This window comes from Alosa pseudoharengus, unplaced genomic scaffold (genome assembly GCF_046254945.1).
Source record: "Alosa pseudoharengus isolate Yale_2024_CS ecotype anadromous, Long Island Sound unplaced genomic scaffold, YU_APseudo_1.1 YU_APseudo_1.1_scf_1, whole genome shotgun sequence".
Lineage (NCBI taxonomy): Eukaryota > Metazoa > Chordata > Actinopteri > Clupeiformes > Clupeidae > Alosa > Alosa pseudoharengus.
The window spans coordinates 1,970,337-1,985,659 of record NW_027468564.1 but is presented as its reverse complement, the minus strand read 5'-3'; the positions used below and the strand labels follow the sequence as shown (position 1 = coordinate 1,985,659).

The following is a 15,323-nucleotide window of genomic DNA, read 5'->3' as shown; positions in this document are numbered from 1 at the left end:
TGGGCCTTAGTTATTATGACACCGTTAGGCTTCTTATTAACTCCCGCCAAAATGAATTGCAACCCGCATTTGGCGGGTTGGCAGATGTTAATTTAGAACCCTGGATAGGTGGGCTTGTTACTTTGACATTTCATGTGGGTAACATGTTCCCGGTATCGTGAATAAAGCTGCAGTCTCACACCAGTTATCTTGGAGTAATTTGGACCACAATTCGACCCGAAAACAACAATACGGTCAATCTTAAAAGTGGTGCTTCCGTCCTATAGGAAAGTTTGACTCAACTAAATTCACAAAAAGACATTTACTGTTCTACACAAAAGGGCAGTACGCATCATTCACAAGGTTGGATATCTGGACCATATTCATTCACTATTTCTACAGTCAAAATGTTTGAAATTCACTGATATTATATAATCCAAACTGTACAAATAATGCATAAGGCAAAAAGTAACAAGCTTTCAGGGAATATTCAGCAACTGTTCAACATACAAGAGGGGCATTATGATCATTATGAAGGGAAAAATTAAAGTTAAAAAAGTTCAGTAACAGAATAACTATGAGAGGTTTTAGTATTTCAATTTGTGGGGTAAGTCTATAGAACGGTTTGAATGTGGAGTTAAAGCGATGTGAAAACATTAACCAGTTCAGAAAAATAAATAAACAGATGGTTTTCCAGCAGTACAAGGATGAAGAGGTGTTTTGACATGTTTTTGTCTGGGGGGGGGGGGGGGTGTTGTCTTGCTGGGGTGGCGCCCCTCATCTGGGGTGGTGGTGTTGCTACAGTGGCATGATGACACTCCCATGATAAATGGTGGATTAAATTGGATTAAAGCAAAACTTGGCCAAAAACATTTTGTATGCACTTGCGGTGAAAGCCTAGTAATGTGAATCGCGGACTATAGCCTAACCAAAGAAAGTAAAGGAGATTTGCACTAAATAAAGGCAGTGTTGTGGGTTGTTTCTACAACATGCTGGCACAAAACTTTAGCCTGACGAGCCAGACCAACATTAAAATGTAGGGTCTGGGGATTCACAGTGCTTAGTCTGAGGGTCCGAGTCGGTTGTCTTTCAAATTCTCTCTGCACACAATAGGATAGCGCTACAACTCATGAGTCCCATGCGTTTTTCCACCAGCGGAGCTAGTTGGCTAGTTCAAACTTTTGCCAACTTAAAAAAGCTTAACTCGTGTCTCGCTGTTCGCCAACAGCAAACTCCATCTTCTTTGTTAGCAGTAGCAGGGAATTCACGCCGAACCGTTTCAACTCTGCCACCAATCATTATGTTAAGCCCGCCTAACGACCCTATACACAATGTGATTGGCCTTATCGAAGTTTAATTTTTCCAGCTTGCAAGCCAACGGAGAGTTGCTAGACTAGCTCGGGCAGCAAATTAAATTTGCTGCCGCTAGGGTGCTTCTAGATTTCTAGGCTAACAAAACTTCATTTCTGTCATAAACGAAGCTAAGCGTTTTCTCCATTGTCAACGTGAACTACCGGTATGTTCAAGCAGGGACACGTGGTTTAATGCGTTAATGGGTTAACGTGATGCGAGTCGGACAGAAGATGGGCCCGTCTTTAGTTCCTGAATCCTGTCCCTCTCAAGTCACGTTAAATGGTGTGATTAGCAACTAGAATTAAAAAAAAGAAATCCCCGGACTGACACACTTTGACAAAAGGCCTTCTTGTGTCAACGGCGAGTTTAAAACCGTGTTGAACTCTAAAAGTTCGCTAAGCTAGCGACAGAGCAATTGCTTGTTACAAAGTGCTGTGCAAAGACAATAACATCAAACATAGAGTAAAAAAACGAATTTCCAAAATGAAATAAAACAATTAGATGTGCAAAGTAATAACAATGCGTCAGAAAGGTTTAAAGAAAAACAAATAAAACAATACAAGTAAAGAAATCAATTATCAAGTATGGGATGGGCTTTCATAAATGTGTTTTGAGGAGGTTTTTAAAAGAGGGAAACTGACTTGACTTGGCTAATCTGATTTGCTCAGGTAGGTCAAAATGAGAGTGCTACATAGATAAATGTCTTCATACTAAAACAACACAAAATAGTTCTTTTTTATCTTAATATGAGATTAATAAAACTTTGGTAGATTTTTTTTTATTTTGTTCGGCTGAACAGCTTGGAAGTCATTAATAGACTTTTACAGGTTTACAGTGCAGCTCTACGACTGCACTGCTCGAGCGTTTCTTTTTGCAAACAAATCAAAACACCAAGGAAAAAGTCTTTGTCTCTGTAGCTATAGTGGCTGTCGGCTCTGCAATGGGCTGGATCTGTCAAAGGGGCCATCTGAGGTGAGTGATCCACGCAAAAACACAAAGTTTGTAATGTTACACCACATTATTTGAGTTAATTAAACATGGTGGTGTCTCGTAAGGAACCAACTCATGATCCGTGGGTCTTGGAATGGTTTTCTGATTGTGTTTAGAGGCCCCAAACGCGGTTAAATAGCGTGCCCCCAAGGTTAGCGTTATAGCTAATTTCGAAGCGCTGGCATCGAGGACAGACCCCCGATTTGGTCGGGTTTTTTGCTTCACCCAACACGGGGTGACTCTCAGTTCAGCGGAGTTCTGTCCAATGAAGAAAAGAAGGAAGAAACAGGAATCGTAACATTAAGGGCCTAACACATTGCATTAAGGGCCTAACACATTGCATTAAGGGCCTAACACATTGCATTAAGGGCCTAACACATTGCGCAGGTTGCTCTTGAATGAAGTGACGTCCCAAAGATTTTTGTTGTGCTTGCTGCTGGGCTCAGCGCAAAATAGCAATGACTTAAAGCGTGCCGCGGTCAAAGTTCAACATTCTCCTCTGTGAATCCTTTGGTGTTCCCATAGGACTCACATTTGACTGAAGGCCTTTCCACATCAGAGCACTAAAATGACATGTGGATCCTCTGGTGTTTCTTTAGATTGTATCCATTCCTTAAGGCCTTTCCACAGGTAGAGCACCGACACGGCTTTTCTCCTGTGTGCGTGCGCTGATGAATGGTCATCTCGGTCCTAGTTTTGAAACTCTTCCCACATGTAGAACACTGATACGGCTTTTCTCCTGTGTGGATCCTCTGGTGTATCTTTAGATGGGACCTTTGACTAAAGGCCTTTCCACAGTCAGAGCACCGATACGGCTTTTCTCCTGTGTGGATTTTCTGATGAGTGTTCACATCGCTCCTAGTTTTGAAACTCTTCCCACATGTAGTACATTGATACGGCTTTTCTCCTGTGTGGATCCTCTGGTGTGCCTTTAGATGGGACCTATTCCTAAAGGCCTTTCCACAGTCAGAGCACTGATACGGCTTTTCTCCTGAATGGATTCTCTGGTGTGCCTTTAGATCGGACCTATAAATAAAGGCCTTTCCACAGTCAGGGCATTGATACAGCTTTTCTCCTGTGTGGGTATTCTGGTGTTCATTTAGACTAAACCTTTGACTAAAGGCCTCTCCATAGTCAGAGCACTGGTACAGCTTTTCTCCTGCATGCATGCGCTTATGCTTAGTCACCAATTGCCTAGTCCTGAAACTCATTCCACATGTAGTGCACTGAAACGGCTTTTCTCCTGTGTGGATCCTCTGGTGTTCCTGCAGACCAGCGTTATGATTAAAGGACTTACCACAGTCAGAGCACTGATGTGGCTTTTCTCCTGTATGAATGCGCTGATGGATGGTGACCTTTGTCCTAGTCCTGAAACTCATCCCACATGTAGTGCACTGAAACGGCTTTTCTCCTGTGTGGATCCTCTGGTGTGCCTGTAGGCATGCTTTTTGACTAAAGGACTTGCCACAGTCAGAGCACTGATACGGCTTTTCTCCTGTGTGAACCATCTGGTGTCGCGTTAGATAAGACCTTTGAGTAAAGGCCTTTCCGCAGTCAGAGCACTGATGTGGCTTTTCTCCTGTATGAGTGCGCTGATGGACGGTGACCTTTGATTTAGTCCTGAAACTCTTCCCACATGTAGTGCACTGATGTGACTTTTCTCCTGTGTGGATCCTCTGGTGTGCCTTGAGATTATCTTTTCGTCTTAAGGTCTTTCCACAGACAGAGCACTGATACGTCTTTTCTCCTGTGTGGATCGTCATGTGAGACTTGTGTTGAATTGTCTTCGAGGAGGCTTTTCCACTCCTCGTAAAATAATGTACCTTTTCCCCAATATGTCTCATCTCACCTGTGTTGAAGATTTGCAGGAGAAGTAAGAAAAAACATTTTGAAACAATTATAATTAATATCATTGTGAAAATGTTTGTGTTTAAAAAACAAGTAATTAGTCACTTACCTTTACAGAAAGAGTCTTTCTGGCAATCTTCTTTTAAAACAGATTCCTCCTTTTGTTTAATTTCCATCACTGGAGACTGTTCTTCTTTGCAGTTGAAGGTTGGTGATATGTGTGTTTCAGTCTTGCAGTCATAATCCAGTCCAAGGTTTCCTTTTACTTCCTGGTCTGCAAACATGTACTCTTGAAGGAAATCATCAAACTCTTCTTCTTTTATCTCCTTCACTGGCATGGGCAGCAGTGTCGATTCAGTAAATCCTGACGTTTCAGACTCCAGTTCTGTGTAGTAAAACAAATCCAGTCAAAAATGACATGAATTGAAGGAATAAAAAGCAAAAAGGTGCAAAAAATAGCTGTACTGTTGGTTAAATATAGATATGGTGCATACGTTTAGAGCATCCCCATGCCTACCTTTAAACATCTGAGTTCAGAAATCTGACCACTCAATGGTGTTTAATGCCTCTTCTCTCTGACCCAATAGGTTAATCTAACCAATCAGTGGCAGGAGCTTTTGTGATCCAAATTAGAATAATATCAATTGGGCGTGGCCATAGAAGCAGTTGCAGCAAAGTCCTTTTAGGCAAGTCCCTTCACTCTGTGGCCATATTGTAATGCTTTTTTGGCACTTATCAGGCATCTATTTCGGCAGAAATGTGTGTGCGCAATAGCCTAGAAATCTAGACGCACCCTAGCGGCGGCAAATTAATTTGCTCAGCCTGTATGTCTAGTATCAAACCATAGGGATTTCTATTTGCTGACGCGGTGGACGTCATCCAATCACAGTGCTCTATTTTGTTAGAAAGTTTTAAGGCGGGCTTAACAGGATAACGATAGTCCTGCGACGGTGAACAACAAGGAAGGTGGCTATGGCAAAGAAGATCGGTTGTTTGAATCGGCATTGGCGTCAACTTTGGAGGAGTTGGACTTGTGCTTTTCTTTGAAAGTTGAGCAACACAATGCACTTAAGTCATTCCTTTCGAAGAAGGATGTATTTGCCGTTTTGCCGACCGGATACGGATATGGTCGTAGTGCTGGCCTATTGCATGCCCAGGCAGTTTGAAAGACAATTCTCTGCCCGCCCCTTGGATCAAGCGAGGTGAATGGTTCGATTCCAGACTATACATTTCAATGATATAGGTTGGCCCGCCAGGCTATGTGCGCAAGCCTTCACGGCACCAACCTTGCTCCAGCGGTGAGATCACAACACATGATTCGCACAATGTATTCACATGTCGACGTTGACGCAGAAGGGGCGGGATATGTGTAGACAACTGCCAAACTAACCCCATGCATTTCTATGGAGGATTTTTTGAGTGTCTTTTGAGAAAGTCTCTGGTTGCAGACACTCCAGAAAGGAGGGGAGATGGGGGTGGTGTGAAAGGTGGGGGAAGAAGGGGGAAGGGGTACAAACAAAGAAAGCTTCCATATGTACTTTTGTAGGGGAACTTTTACATTAAAATCTATATGATTTATATATTTAAAACTGTTTAAAAAGTGATCTTTAATCAACTAACCACTTGGGTATTATGATTACTTTCAGTCTAGTTTTTGGGCAAATCACAGCACTGAAACTGCTCTCATTAAGGTTTACAATGACATATGCCTCAACACAGATTCAGGTAAAACATCAGTGCTAGTGCTACTGGACCGTAGTGCAGCATTTGACAATGTTGATCACAATATTTTACTACTGGTTTGATGCTCATTGAGTTCAATGCAAATCAAACCAGCTAATAGGCTAACTGAAAAACACACCATGCCAATCTCTAGGTATGGTGAAGGGTGTGTGATGATGTGGGGCTATTTTAATTCCAAAGGCCAAGGGAACTTTTATCAGGATGCATAGTATCCTGGATCCATGAAATAAGTGGCCTTTAAAAATAAAAAATCTGCCTGCCTCTATGGGAATTTTACATAGGAGTCAAATACTTATTACCCCTGTAATTTAACAAAGAACATTTATTTATTTACGATACATTCTTCATTCACTAAGAAAATTGGTGTCCTTAAAGGTTGTATTTTTACTCATTTTTTCAATTAAGGCATTAAGATCAATTTCTAACAGATGATTTTATATTCCTTTTTAGTCAACTTTAGCGTGGGTTCAAATACTTATTCTCCCCACTGTAAGATTATAACAATTGGTAAGATATCACTTTCTGCAGTGTATATGTACCTTAACTGTGTCCCCCTCCTAACTGGGCCTGCTGTGTGTGTGTGTGTGTGTGTGTGTGTCTCTGTGCACCTGTATGTGTGTGTCTCTACATTTCAAGCACTTTCAAGTTCTAAGAAATAAGGAACAATAATGATCAAAAATCTTGTTTCTATGTTTTACCTTTTTTATAATGGAATTTCCTTGTTTTCTCACAAACAACAAAAATGATCATATGATCTCACAGAAGTAAATGGCAAATTTGAAACATAAATGATGTCTATATCACTGGTAATTGAGCTAAAGTAGACATATGTTAAAGGGATGGTTCAGGATTTTGGACATAGGACCTCATTTCCAAGTTAGCAAGTATGATATTGATCAGTGGAGACCGTTTTCAACACGTTTCATCCAGTCCTTCTAGTTGCATAGTTCGCAGGTGCTAGGCTAGCGCAAGTCAACAGTATGTGTTAGCCTGCCACTAAAAACAGTCTTACCCACTCCACAGTGCACTCCCGAGGCAGATAAATTTTAACGCCAGACTATCAATGTAAATGTCTGTAAAAGTGTAAAAACATTTAAGCATGACAAGAATATATTTTACTGGAACAGTTTGTTCTAATTTGTTTTGTGAAATTCATGCTCATCAATCACATGCTATTCCCATCTTCTGTCCCTCTGTTTCAAGTTAACAGGAGTGTCATGTCTTGCAGGTCAGTAGGCTAACTCCCGTCTCATATGGCAAAATAAACTGATTTGACGAGACATTGAGAACTTTGAAAAAGCACTGGTAGTTTATTTACAAGACAATTTATACAGACAGTACCTTCAGGAAGTTTACTGTTCGCCTCCATCTCGAATTTAGTCACAATAAGTCGAGCGACGAATACGAATGAACAGGTATGATAAGGGATCAGATTCCAAAAATAATTCTGTGGAAATGCATGGATTCCCGTTTCTCCAACTTCTTTGAATAATAGTATTTCATTGTTTTTTAATCACAGCTGATTGACCAGCAGCCCTAATTTAATTCAGTATTTTGTGCCGTTGGTTAACATTAAACATAAAAGCAATCCCCCACATTAGACATTGTAGAAGATGATGCGGGGAAAAGCAAGAAATAAGAGAATAAAGCTTTTAATCATTTTCAAATGCGTGCAGATTTCATTATTTGTGTGAAAACATTAACAGAAACTATTTTCTTAATTAGCCTACTTACATAAAATCATTGGCAAACAAAAACAGTAATATTCCATATGAGTTGTATGCACAATAGATATTTCTAAAGATTGCTGTAAGTTACAGTGACGGCGACTAGCATCGACAGCCGAAACATTGCTAAGGTGCAGCTAAGAGAGTTCTAAGAGTGGTCCAGACCACTCTTACCAACGAATGACGTACGAAAGACATTTGTGGCAAAGTACCTTTCAGGACATGCGTAAAAATGTAAAGATAAAGCTAAGGAAGAGGTTAAGAACTACGTAGCGTTAAGAAGGCTTCAGGAAACCAGCCCCTGATCAATTATGAATGGTGTCGCGATCACACGCAACTGAACTTAACACAGCAACCTCAAACAGCAGTTGAACTTAATGGTTCAGACATGTAAGAAATAAGCAGTTTATGAACGATCATTACCCGTTTTAGAGTCCATATTATGACTGACATAATAACGTTAGCATATTAAAGTCTGTTGTGAGCTAGCAATGGCTAATCGTTTCATACAATAAATCTCACACTCTGACTTTTTCTGGTTTATTATAAGTTACAGTTGTCAGTGTTATAATATGTTACAGGATTCATGATTTTAACGCTACATGATGCTGACTGACGCTGGCTATAAGGCCTACTAATGTTTAAAAGTCTGTGTCAAGAGCGTAGGCCTATCAAAACCTGTCCCTATTGAATTAAATTCTTAATAAACTATAACTTATTGTTTAATACTATGTCAACTTTCAGAGAAAAGACATATTATATAATAATATTATATATATAGAATATAAGTCTTCTTTCTCCTTTGCCAAATTTCTCAGCTTCTAAGAGTCTATCATCTTCGTGTAAACCGAGTTTTGAACAGAGAAAAAAGTTAGGCTACAACTTTGCCAGTTCTCTACGGTGGCGCATTGCATTCACATCACAAAAAAAAAAAAATCAGGTTCTCATAATTACGAGATAGTATCTCATAATTATGACATATTATCTCATAATTACGAGATAATTATCTCATAATTATGAGATAAGGATAGGATCGGTGCTGAGGATCTAAACAGCCTTTCAATAAAAGCAAGCACATATTTCCTACTGATTTCCTGCTTTGAATGACTTTCGTACTTTGAGAGATTAACATGTCTTTAAGTGGCATGAAACATAAGCCTGTCAAATCGCCAACAACCCCAAAGCAAAGAGTATAGAAGCTTCTATAGGCTACTCTTTGCCCAAAGGCAATACAATGTTGCACGTTGACAGTCCTACCAGTAGGTGGAGGTACTACTATGCATAGGGCTACCTCCATCCACGTTGTCACACGCAAGCCTATTGTTTATTTTGTGCAGCTAGGCTACTTGTTCAAGTGGCATTGATGAGTTAAACAGTCAAATTTTTCCTACACCTATTATATTGAGAGAAAATAGTCGTAAACAAAGAACTCTTCTTATGTAACCCTTTCGTAAATGGACTGAAGTTGGCTCTAAATATCTACTTTTATTGATTATGCTAACCGTTAGCATCTCTATGGGATTTTGCATATACATTAGCCATAAGCGAACACATTAGTTTCTATTCTGTAACTTGAAATGCTAGTCTACATGATTGCTCTTAAACAAAACATCGAAGGAAATAACTGAGATGTACTCTGTTGGTCTGCTTAGTTTAATCCAAAGTAAAGGTTTGAAAGGAACATCAGCTTCAGACTTTCTCTTGGGAAGCTGTTGTCTATCTCTAATATCTAGACCATGTCATTGCCACACACAAGTGGGGGCAGAATTGGAAATGTGTCATAAATCATAAATACGCTATCTCGTAATTACAAGATAATTATCTCGTAATTATGAGATAATATGTCATAATTATTAGATACTATCTCATAATTATGAGATAACCTGAAATTTTTTTTTTTGTTATGTGAATGCAATGCGCCACCGTAGTTCTCCCATAGCCTATAGATCAACACTAAAATCAGGGGCAATTTTAATGAAATAATGTTCCCGTGACAGGCTATCAAATAATGAACAATGGGACAACGTTTCATCATCACCTTTATTGATGTCTGAGATGTTGACATTAATGAAATACAGAGATGTAGCCTACCGAGAGGCAACTGCAGACAACGATGTTCAATGGGTTCAACACGTCTCTTGCCTACAAGGCGGCAGTAAACAAAGCATTATAGAACCTAATACATCACATTAAAAACCTTAATAAGCAAGATAATGGATGACATGGTGTCTGGGTAACGGGAAAATAATGCAAGTGCAAGGTGGTAATCATGTCATGCTAAACTCACTCTCAGGCTGGCAGACAACATTGCACTGGATCCCTCCCATTACATAAGGAGTACCAGCTCCTGCCATCTGGAAGACGCTTTAGGATGCCCAGCTGTATGAGAAATAAATACAAACACTGTTTCCTCCCAGACTCTGTGTCATTCATTACTCAATCAACAGAGGAGGGTAACTCCTAGTCTAATGGACAGTGCCTTTGTGTAGACTACATCGGTTACATGTGGCGTGAATGATTTTATGATCTTGAATGCAATTTCTTTTGATGTCTTTCTATGCTGATTGCTAAGCTGTAACGCAAGACAAATGTCTGTGTAAACGGACCTTAAAGTATCTTATGATGTACAGTGGAGCGGTCGTTACACCTCGGAATTTTGGAGTGGATCATAATCCCTTTTTCAGGGTATGTTCAGACTTCTTCTTTTTCTGGCAAAAAAGTTATGCAGACCGCTTTTTCAGTTTGAAAAAAATCTGCCAGCTTTCTTGTTCCAAAAAGCAGCCGGAAGCGTTTTTTTTGCGATAGGCAAAGTGACTAACATTACGTGTGGATACAAAATATCGCGAAAGAAAAAAATGGGGTTGGCTATTGCTTTTGGTATATTAAGTTGTGAGGTCATGTCAAACAATTCCCTATACTCAGACACTAAAACGAGTCTCTCAACCAGTGTTTGTTACCTTCTCCATTTTGTACTTGTTGTCATGCGAAACTACCCTGGAAATCCAGAGTTCTCGCGAGAGCACAATGGAATTGTCTCTGTGAGACATTCTGGCAAAGAGCAACGATGCACGTTACTTTTACCCCAATATTCCGGGAAACCAGCTAAACTGATGAAGACAGCGCTGCAACGTTGGAGGACAGTACACATTGGTCGTAGGGTTATCCGATTGCGTCGAAGTCCAAAATAATTCAGAGTAAACATGGTCTAGTGTTATCCAATTGCGTGCAGTGAGATTTTTAAATGCATGCTTGTTGCCGCCCCTCGAGTTGGGCCATTACATTGCATTACATTACATTACATTGGATTTTCCAGGCTAGAACACTAATATTCCACTTCAAACATTTAATACTCTTTATTCAGTGCTTGAACAGTTTGCTGGTGCTTTTAAAATGTCTGTAAGAGACGAAGTACTTCTAAGATTAATGAAGTTATGATTGAACGTCATGATTGGTGATCTGAGCGGATGGTTCTTCATATCAGGGAGTTTGATTAAGTAACGAGTTTGACGAAGATTAAGAGCAGGGGTGTCTATTGTAGATGCTTGGACATTATTCTTTGCCAGACCCTTAATCTATCTTTCTAGATTATCAGGGTCTAGATTTTCCAGGATAATGGGAAACCACAGGTCTGGGTAATCCGCTTGTGATTGGTCAGCTGTAAAAAAGACAGCAGGAAGTATGGCGTTTTTCCGCTAGAAGTTGAATATTTCTCAACTTCTGAGCTGCAGAAAAAAAAACGGTTGCAGTCAGTGCTGTAGGAGGCGGCGACTTTTTTTAAAAACATGGTCTACTCCATAGGATTATAATGTAAAACGAACACCGGCAGCTGCGAGATGCTGCGAGATGAACGTACTCTTACGTTGTCTTTTTGATGGCTATTTTTGCAGTGTTCTCTCTCCAGTGTGTGTACGCATGTGGCGTTTAAGACATGAAGAAGTGACAAACGCTTTCCCACACAGGGCACATTTATGAGGCTTCTCTCCAGTGTGTATTCGCAAATGACGCTGAAGAAATGCTCTTAATGAAAACGTTTTTCCACACTGGTTACATTTATGAGGCTTCTCTCCACTGTGTATTTGCAAATGGTCCTTAAGAACTGAATTTATTGGAAAGGCTTTCCCACACTGGACACATTTATAAGGCTTCTCTCCAGTATGTGTAAGCATGTGTCTCATAAGAGCTGAATAACATCTAAATGTTTTTCCACACTGGGCACATAATTGAGGCTTCTCTCCGGTGTGTATTAGCATGTGGTCCCTAAGAGATGAACTGTATGAAAAACTTCTTCCACACTGGGCACACTGAAGATGCTTCTCATCTGTGTGAGTTCGCATAGGACTCTCAACAGCCCCATAACTGTGGTCAATATAGACAGGATTTGTCACTCTGTTTTGCTTTTGCTCAACTCTAAGAAGATGTTTTTGTTGGTGTTTGAGTTCCGTCAGGACGACGGAACTCTTGTTTAAGACTGTGCAGTAGTACAGCCTTCCATTGAGTTGTAGGTTAAGTTCATCATTCTGTCCATGGATCTTCTGTTGTGTTTCGTGTGGGTGTTCTGATATACCTAGAAGAGTTACCATAGAGACTTAGAATTAGAATGAAGAGTTACCATAGAGACTTAACATGTTTTGTGTAGGTGTTCTTATATACCTAGAAGAGTCACCACACAGACATAGAATGATAGGCAGCAGGTTTTCTACAGTCTTTCACTCACTGTGTCAGACAAGCTCTGCAGCCTATGACCCTGATAAATGCAACATTCCCGACATTGATGAGGAGAAGCAGAGCCTTCTTAATAACAGATTGAGCAGGGTCCAGTACAAATATCTAAAGACAATTTTGGGAAAAGGCTCTTGATTTGTAATAATTGTAATGATTTGTTTTAATTAATTAATTGTGCCGTTTCCCGCTCTCCCACTCAGTATTAAGCTAACAAATACTCCGATATTTGCACATGTTCTTGTCGCCCGGGGCGCTGTGGTGCAGCAGGCTACAGCGCCCGTACCATATACGGGTCCGAGTGCCCACGGGGACCCAGGTTCGAATCCGACCTGCGGTCATCATGATTCCCACTCCATCTCTCTCTCTCCAACTTACTTACTTCCCGTCACTCTTCACTGTCCAGCCCAAATAAAGGCAAAAAGCCCAAAAAATATACTTTTACACATTTATATGAGCAATGCAGTTTAACGTAATTAAGAATGCACTCGCTAGTCGCTAACGTGAGATTTTGAAGATTTTTTTTTATACAGGTGAATATTTAGTGTTTTATTTTTAGCTCTTATAAACGGCATGAAAGCAAAAAAGTACTATCATCTAAAGCCAAGAAGACAGGGGCGTATCCGGGGCAGTGCTGTAGGAGGCGGCCTGACTCCACGCACCCTGCTCATGACAGGGTAAAGCCAGAGACTTTCTAATGAGGAGACAGCACTCCATCGATCCTCCAAATCCTCCATAGAAATGTGTGAGGTTAGTTTGTGACGGCAATATGGCAGTTGTCTACACATATCCCTCCCCTTCGGCGCCAAAAGAAGTAGACATGTGAATACATGTGCCAATCATGTGGTGTGATCTCGCCGCTGGACCAAGGTTGGTGTCGGGAAGCCCTGCACACGCAGAGGGACTTGCCGAAAAGGACTTTGGTAGAGCACACCACGGCAACATGCATCTTCACGGCTAGAGGAGGAGGATTCCATAAAGTAATCTTTGCTTACACACTGTTAGTAACTGTAGTGTGACTACTGAACTTAGAAAAACACTAGTTTTTATACTAGTCCTTTTCTGACAATTGTAATGCTATAACAATTATAATGCTATAATTGAGTCAAATGAATGAAATGAATTGCATCACATTGCCTAGAAAAAAAAGAATACTACACATATGCCTCTAGAAACCCAACTCTGTCCACTCTGCATCATATCAGATAGCAAAATCAGATTGGCAGATAGCGGACCCCTGGTGGTATACCGCCGTTGGACCACCATCTCTCATCCCAAATTTAACTTGTCATGAATATTAAGAAAAGTTATTAAAATGATATATGGAGTATAACTGAACAAATGAAAAAGATTTTAGACCGGAAGTGGCAAAATATTGGGCAATTTGTCTGCAACCCGGCAGCAGACTGCCACCGATGAGCAAAATGCCAGTGGTCCGCCAGGCCCTTGCTATCTGGGATATTTCCTAGGTTGTGCATAGAAAAAAAAAAGAATACTACACATACGCCTCTATAACCCAACTAACTCACGACACACTCATGGATTTCGTTAAGTCATGTGGAAATGAATTGCATCATATTGCCTAGGTTGTACAGAGAAAAAAAATATATACTACACAGCTACGCCTCTGTAAAGTAATTAAAACATAGTAAGTAATGCAAACTGCATAAACTGCTCTGGGTTCTGAGAGTTAATGATTAAAATCATGAGCTCCCATTTGTATGAATCAGTGACCGCTAGTTACCCATCTGACATTAACATTAGAAAAGGAAAAAGTCCTAGGATTGCATGGCAGCTCCATCCGATGGACGCACCCCCATGCACAACTGCCTATTCGCGTCTCACACGTTCCTCGGCGGCGATAAAAATGTGTCTTACCCTACTTTTTTTAACAGGTTTCTGAAATAAAATCCCGTTTAGGTTTTGAAAAATGAGTACCGACATGGAACTGGTGTCTGAGTTTGAAAGGACTTACTTTCCAGCAGATGATCGCTCTCCTTCTCCCTTTCATTCACTTCAATATCCACTCTTGTCCGTGGTGTTTCGGGGTAAGTAACGTTGGACTCGTCTGTTTCAGTTTTACAGTGAAGCTCTGCAAAGGGCTTTTCTTCAGCTGGACATGCAATCACATGACCATTTCCTTCGTCCTTTAAATCTTCTTTCACCATTACTCTGCAGACAGAGCTCAACGGCACGCCGAGATCCATGTTCCCAAGGGGATGACAGTTGATCGCTACCAAAGTTTTCTACACACAAAAATGGAATGTTTTTTTAAATTATGTTTTAATTTGAGAAACGAATAGAAGGCAACAGACAACATTTCACCAAGGAGAGGCATTTGGAAAAAGTGATGCTAAACCTAGGCTACTGTTGTGTCTAATGTAGCTTACCTCAAGTAACGTCCAAGTTCGCTGCACCGCGGAATGCCTTGTGTTATTTGGATGGTTTATGGTTTATCCCTTTCTCATACAGTCGGTGTTTTACGGTTTACGGTTTAACCCGCGAACGCCTGCAACAGTTTTGTGTGAATCGGCTCTGGAAAGGTTGCCTATACATTTGAGTTCCTCGTGGTTCACAAACCAACCACAAAACTATGCATTAGTGCCACCGCCTGGAGCGGAGTTGAACTTTCCAGGAATCTGGAAAATAAGCTTCCTGGTTTAGTTTGTGTGTATGTCCAATCATAAAAAAGAATGTTAGCCTATAAAAAGTGTCAAGGCCCAGGTGACATATCTTCACTTCAGATTGCAGGCAATTACAATTATGAAAATCTTCAGCTGGACACCCAAACCTGACTCAGCCTACCTGCAGTATAGTAGCTAAGGGACAACCGGATAAGCCACTTTGATTTTCAATCCAAAGTAGGCCTAACTGACTCACTTAAATTACTTACAGTACAGGCCAAACGTTTAGACACAGCCCATTCAACAAGCCATAACTTGACAAATATTCATCTGTGGGCCA

At 40.5% G+C, this 15,323-nt stretch overlaps 1 protein-coding gene across 1 annotated transcript; it reads right to left on the bottom strand.

Moving 5' to 3' along the window:
* Positions 1–1,927: 1,927 nt before the first annotated feature.
* LOC143120016 (uncharacterized) lies at positions 1,928–14,913 on the bottom strand. The gene is made up of 4 exons (XM_076281347.1): positions 14,750–14,913; positions 14,335–14,605; positions 4,280–4,555; positions 1,928–4,171 (listed from the first exon to the last, which is right to left on the bottom strand). Exons 2-4 carry the CDS (start codon positions 14,564–14,566, stop codon positions 2,886–2,888), a joined length of 1,794 nt encoding a protein of 597 aa, XP_076137462.1. The 5' UTR covers positions 14,567–14,605; positions 14,750–14,913; the 3' UTR covers positions 1,928–2,885.
* Positions 14,914–15,323: the final 410 nt, after the last annotated feature.

What these genes read in the sequence shown, in the direction of transcription:
- LOC143120016 (XM_076281347.1), bottom strand. Translation starts at nt 14,566, where the DNA reads ATGGATCTCGGCGTGCCGTTGAGCTCTGTCTGCAGAGTAATGGTGAAA. An exon ending in GAGCGATCATCTGCTGGAAA is followed by an intron (nt 4,556 to 14,334) that starts GTAAGTCCTTTC and finishes TTTACTACACAG; the next exon opens with AACTGGAGTCTGAAACGTCA. An exon ending in GAAAGACTCTTTCTGTAAAG is followed by an intron (nt 4,172 to 4,279) that starts GTAAGTGACTAA and finishes TCTTCAACACAG; the next exon opens with GTGAGATGAGACATATTGGG.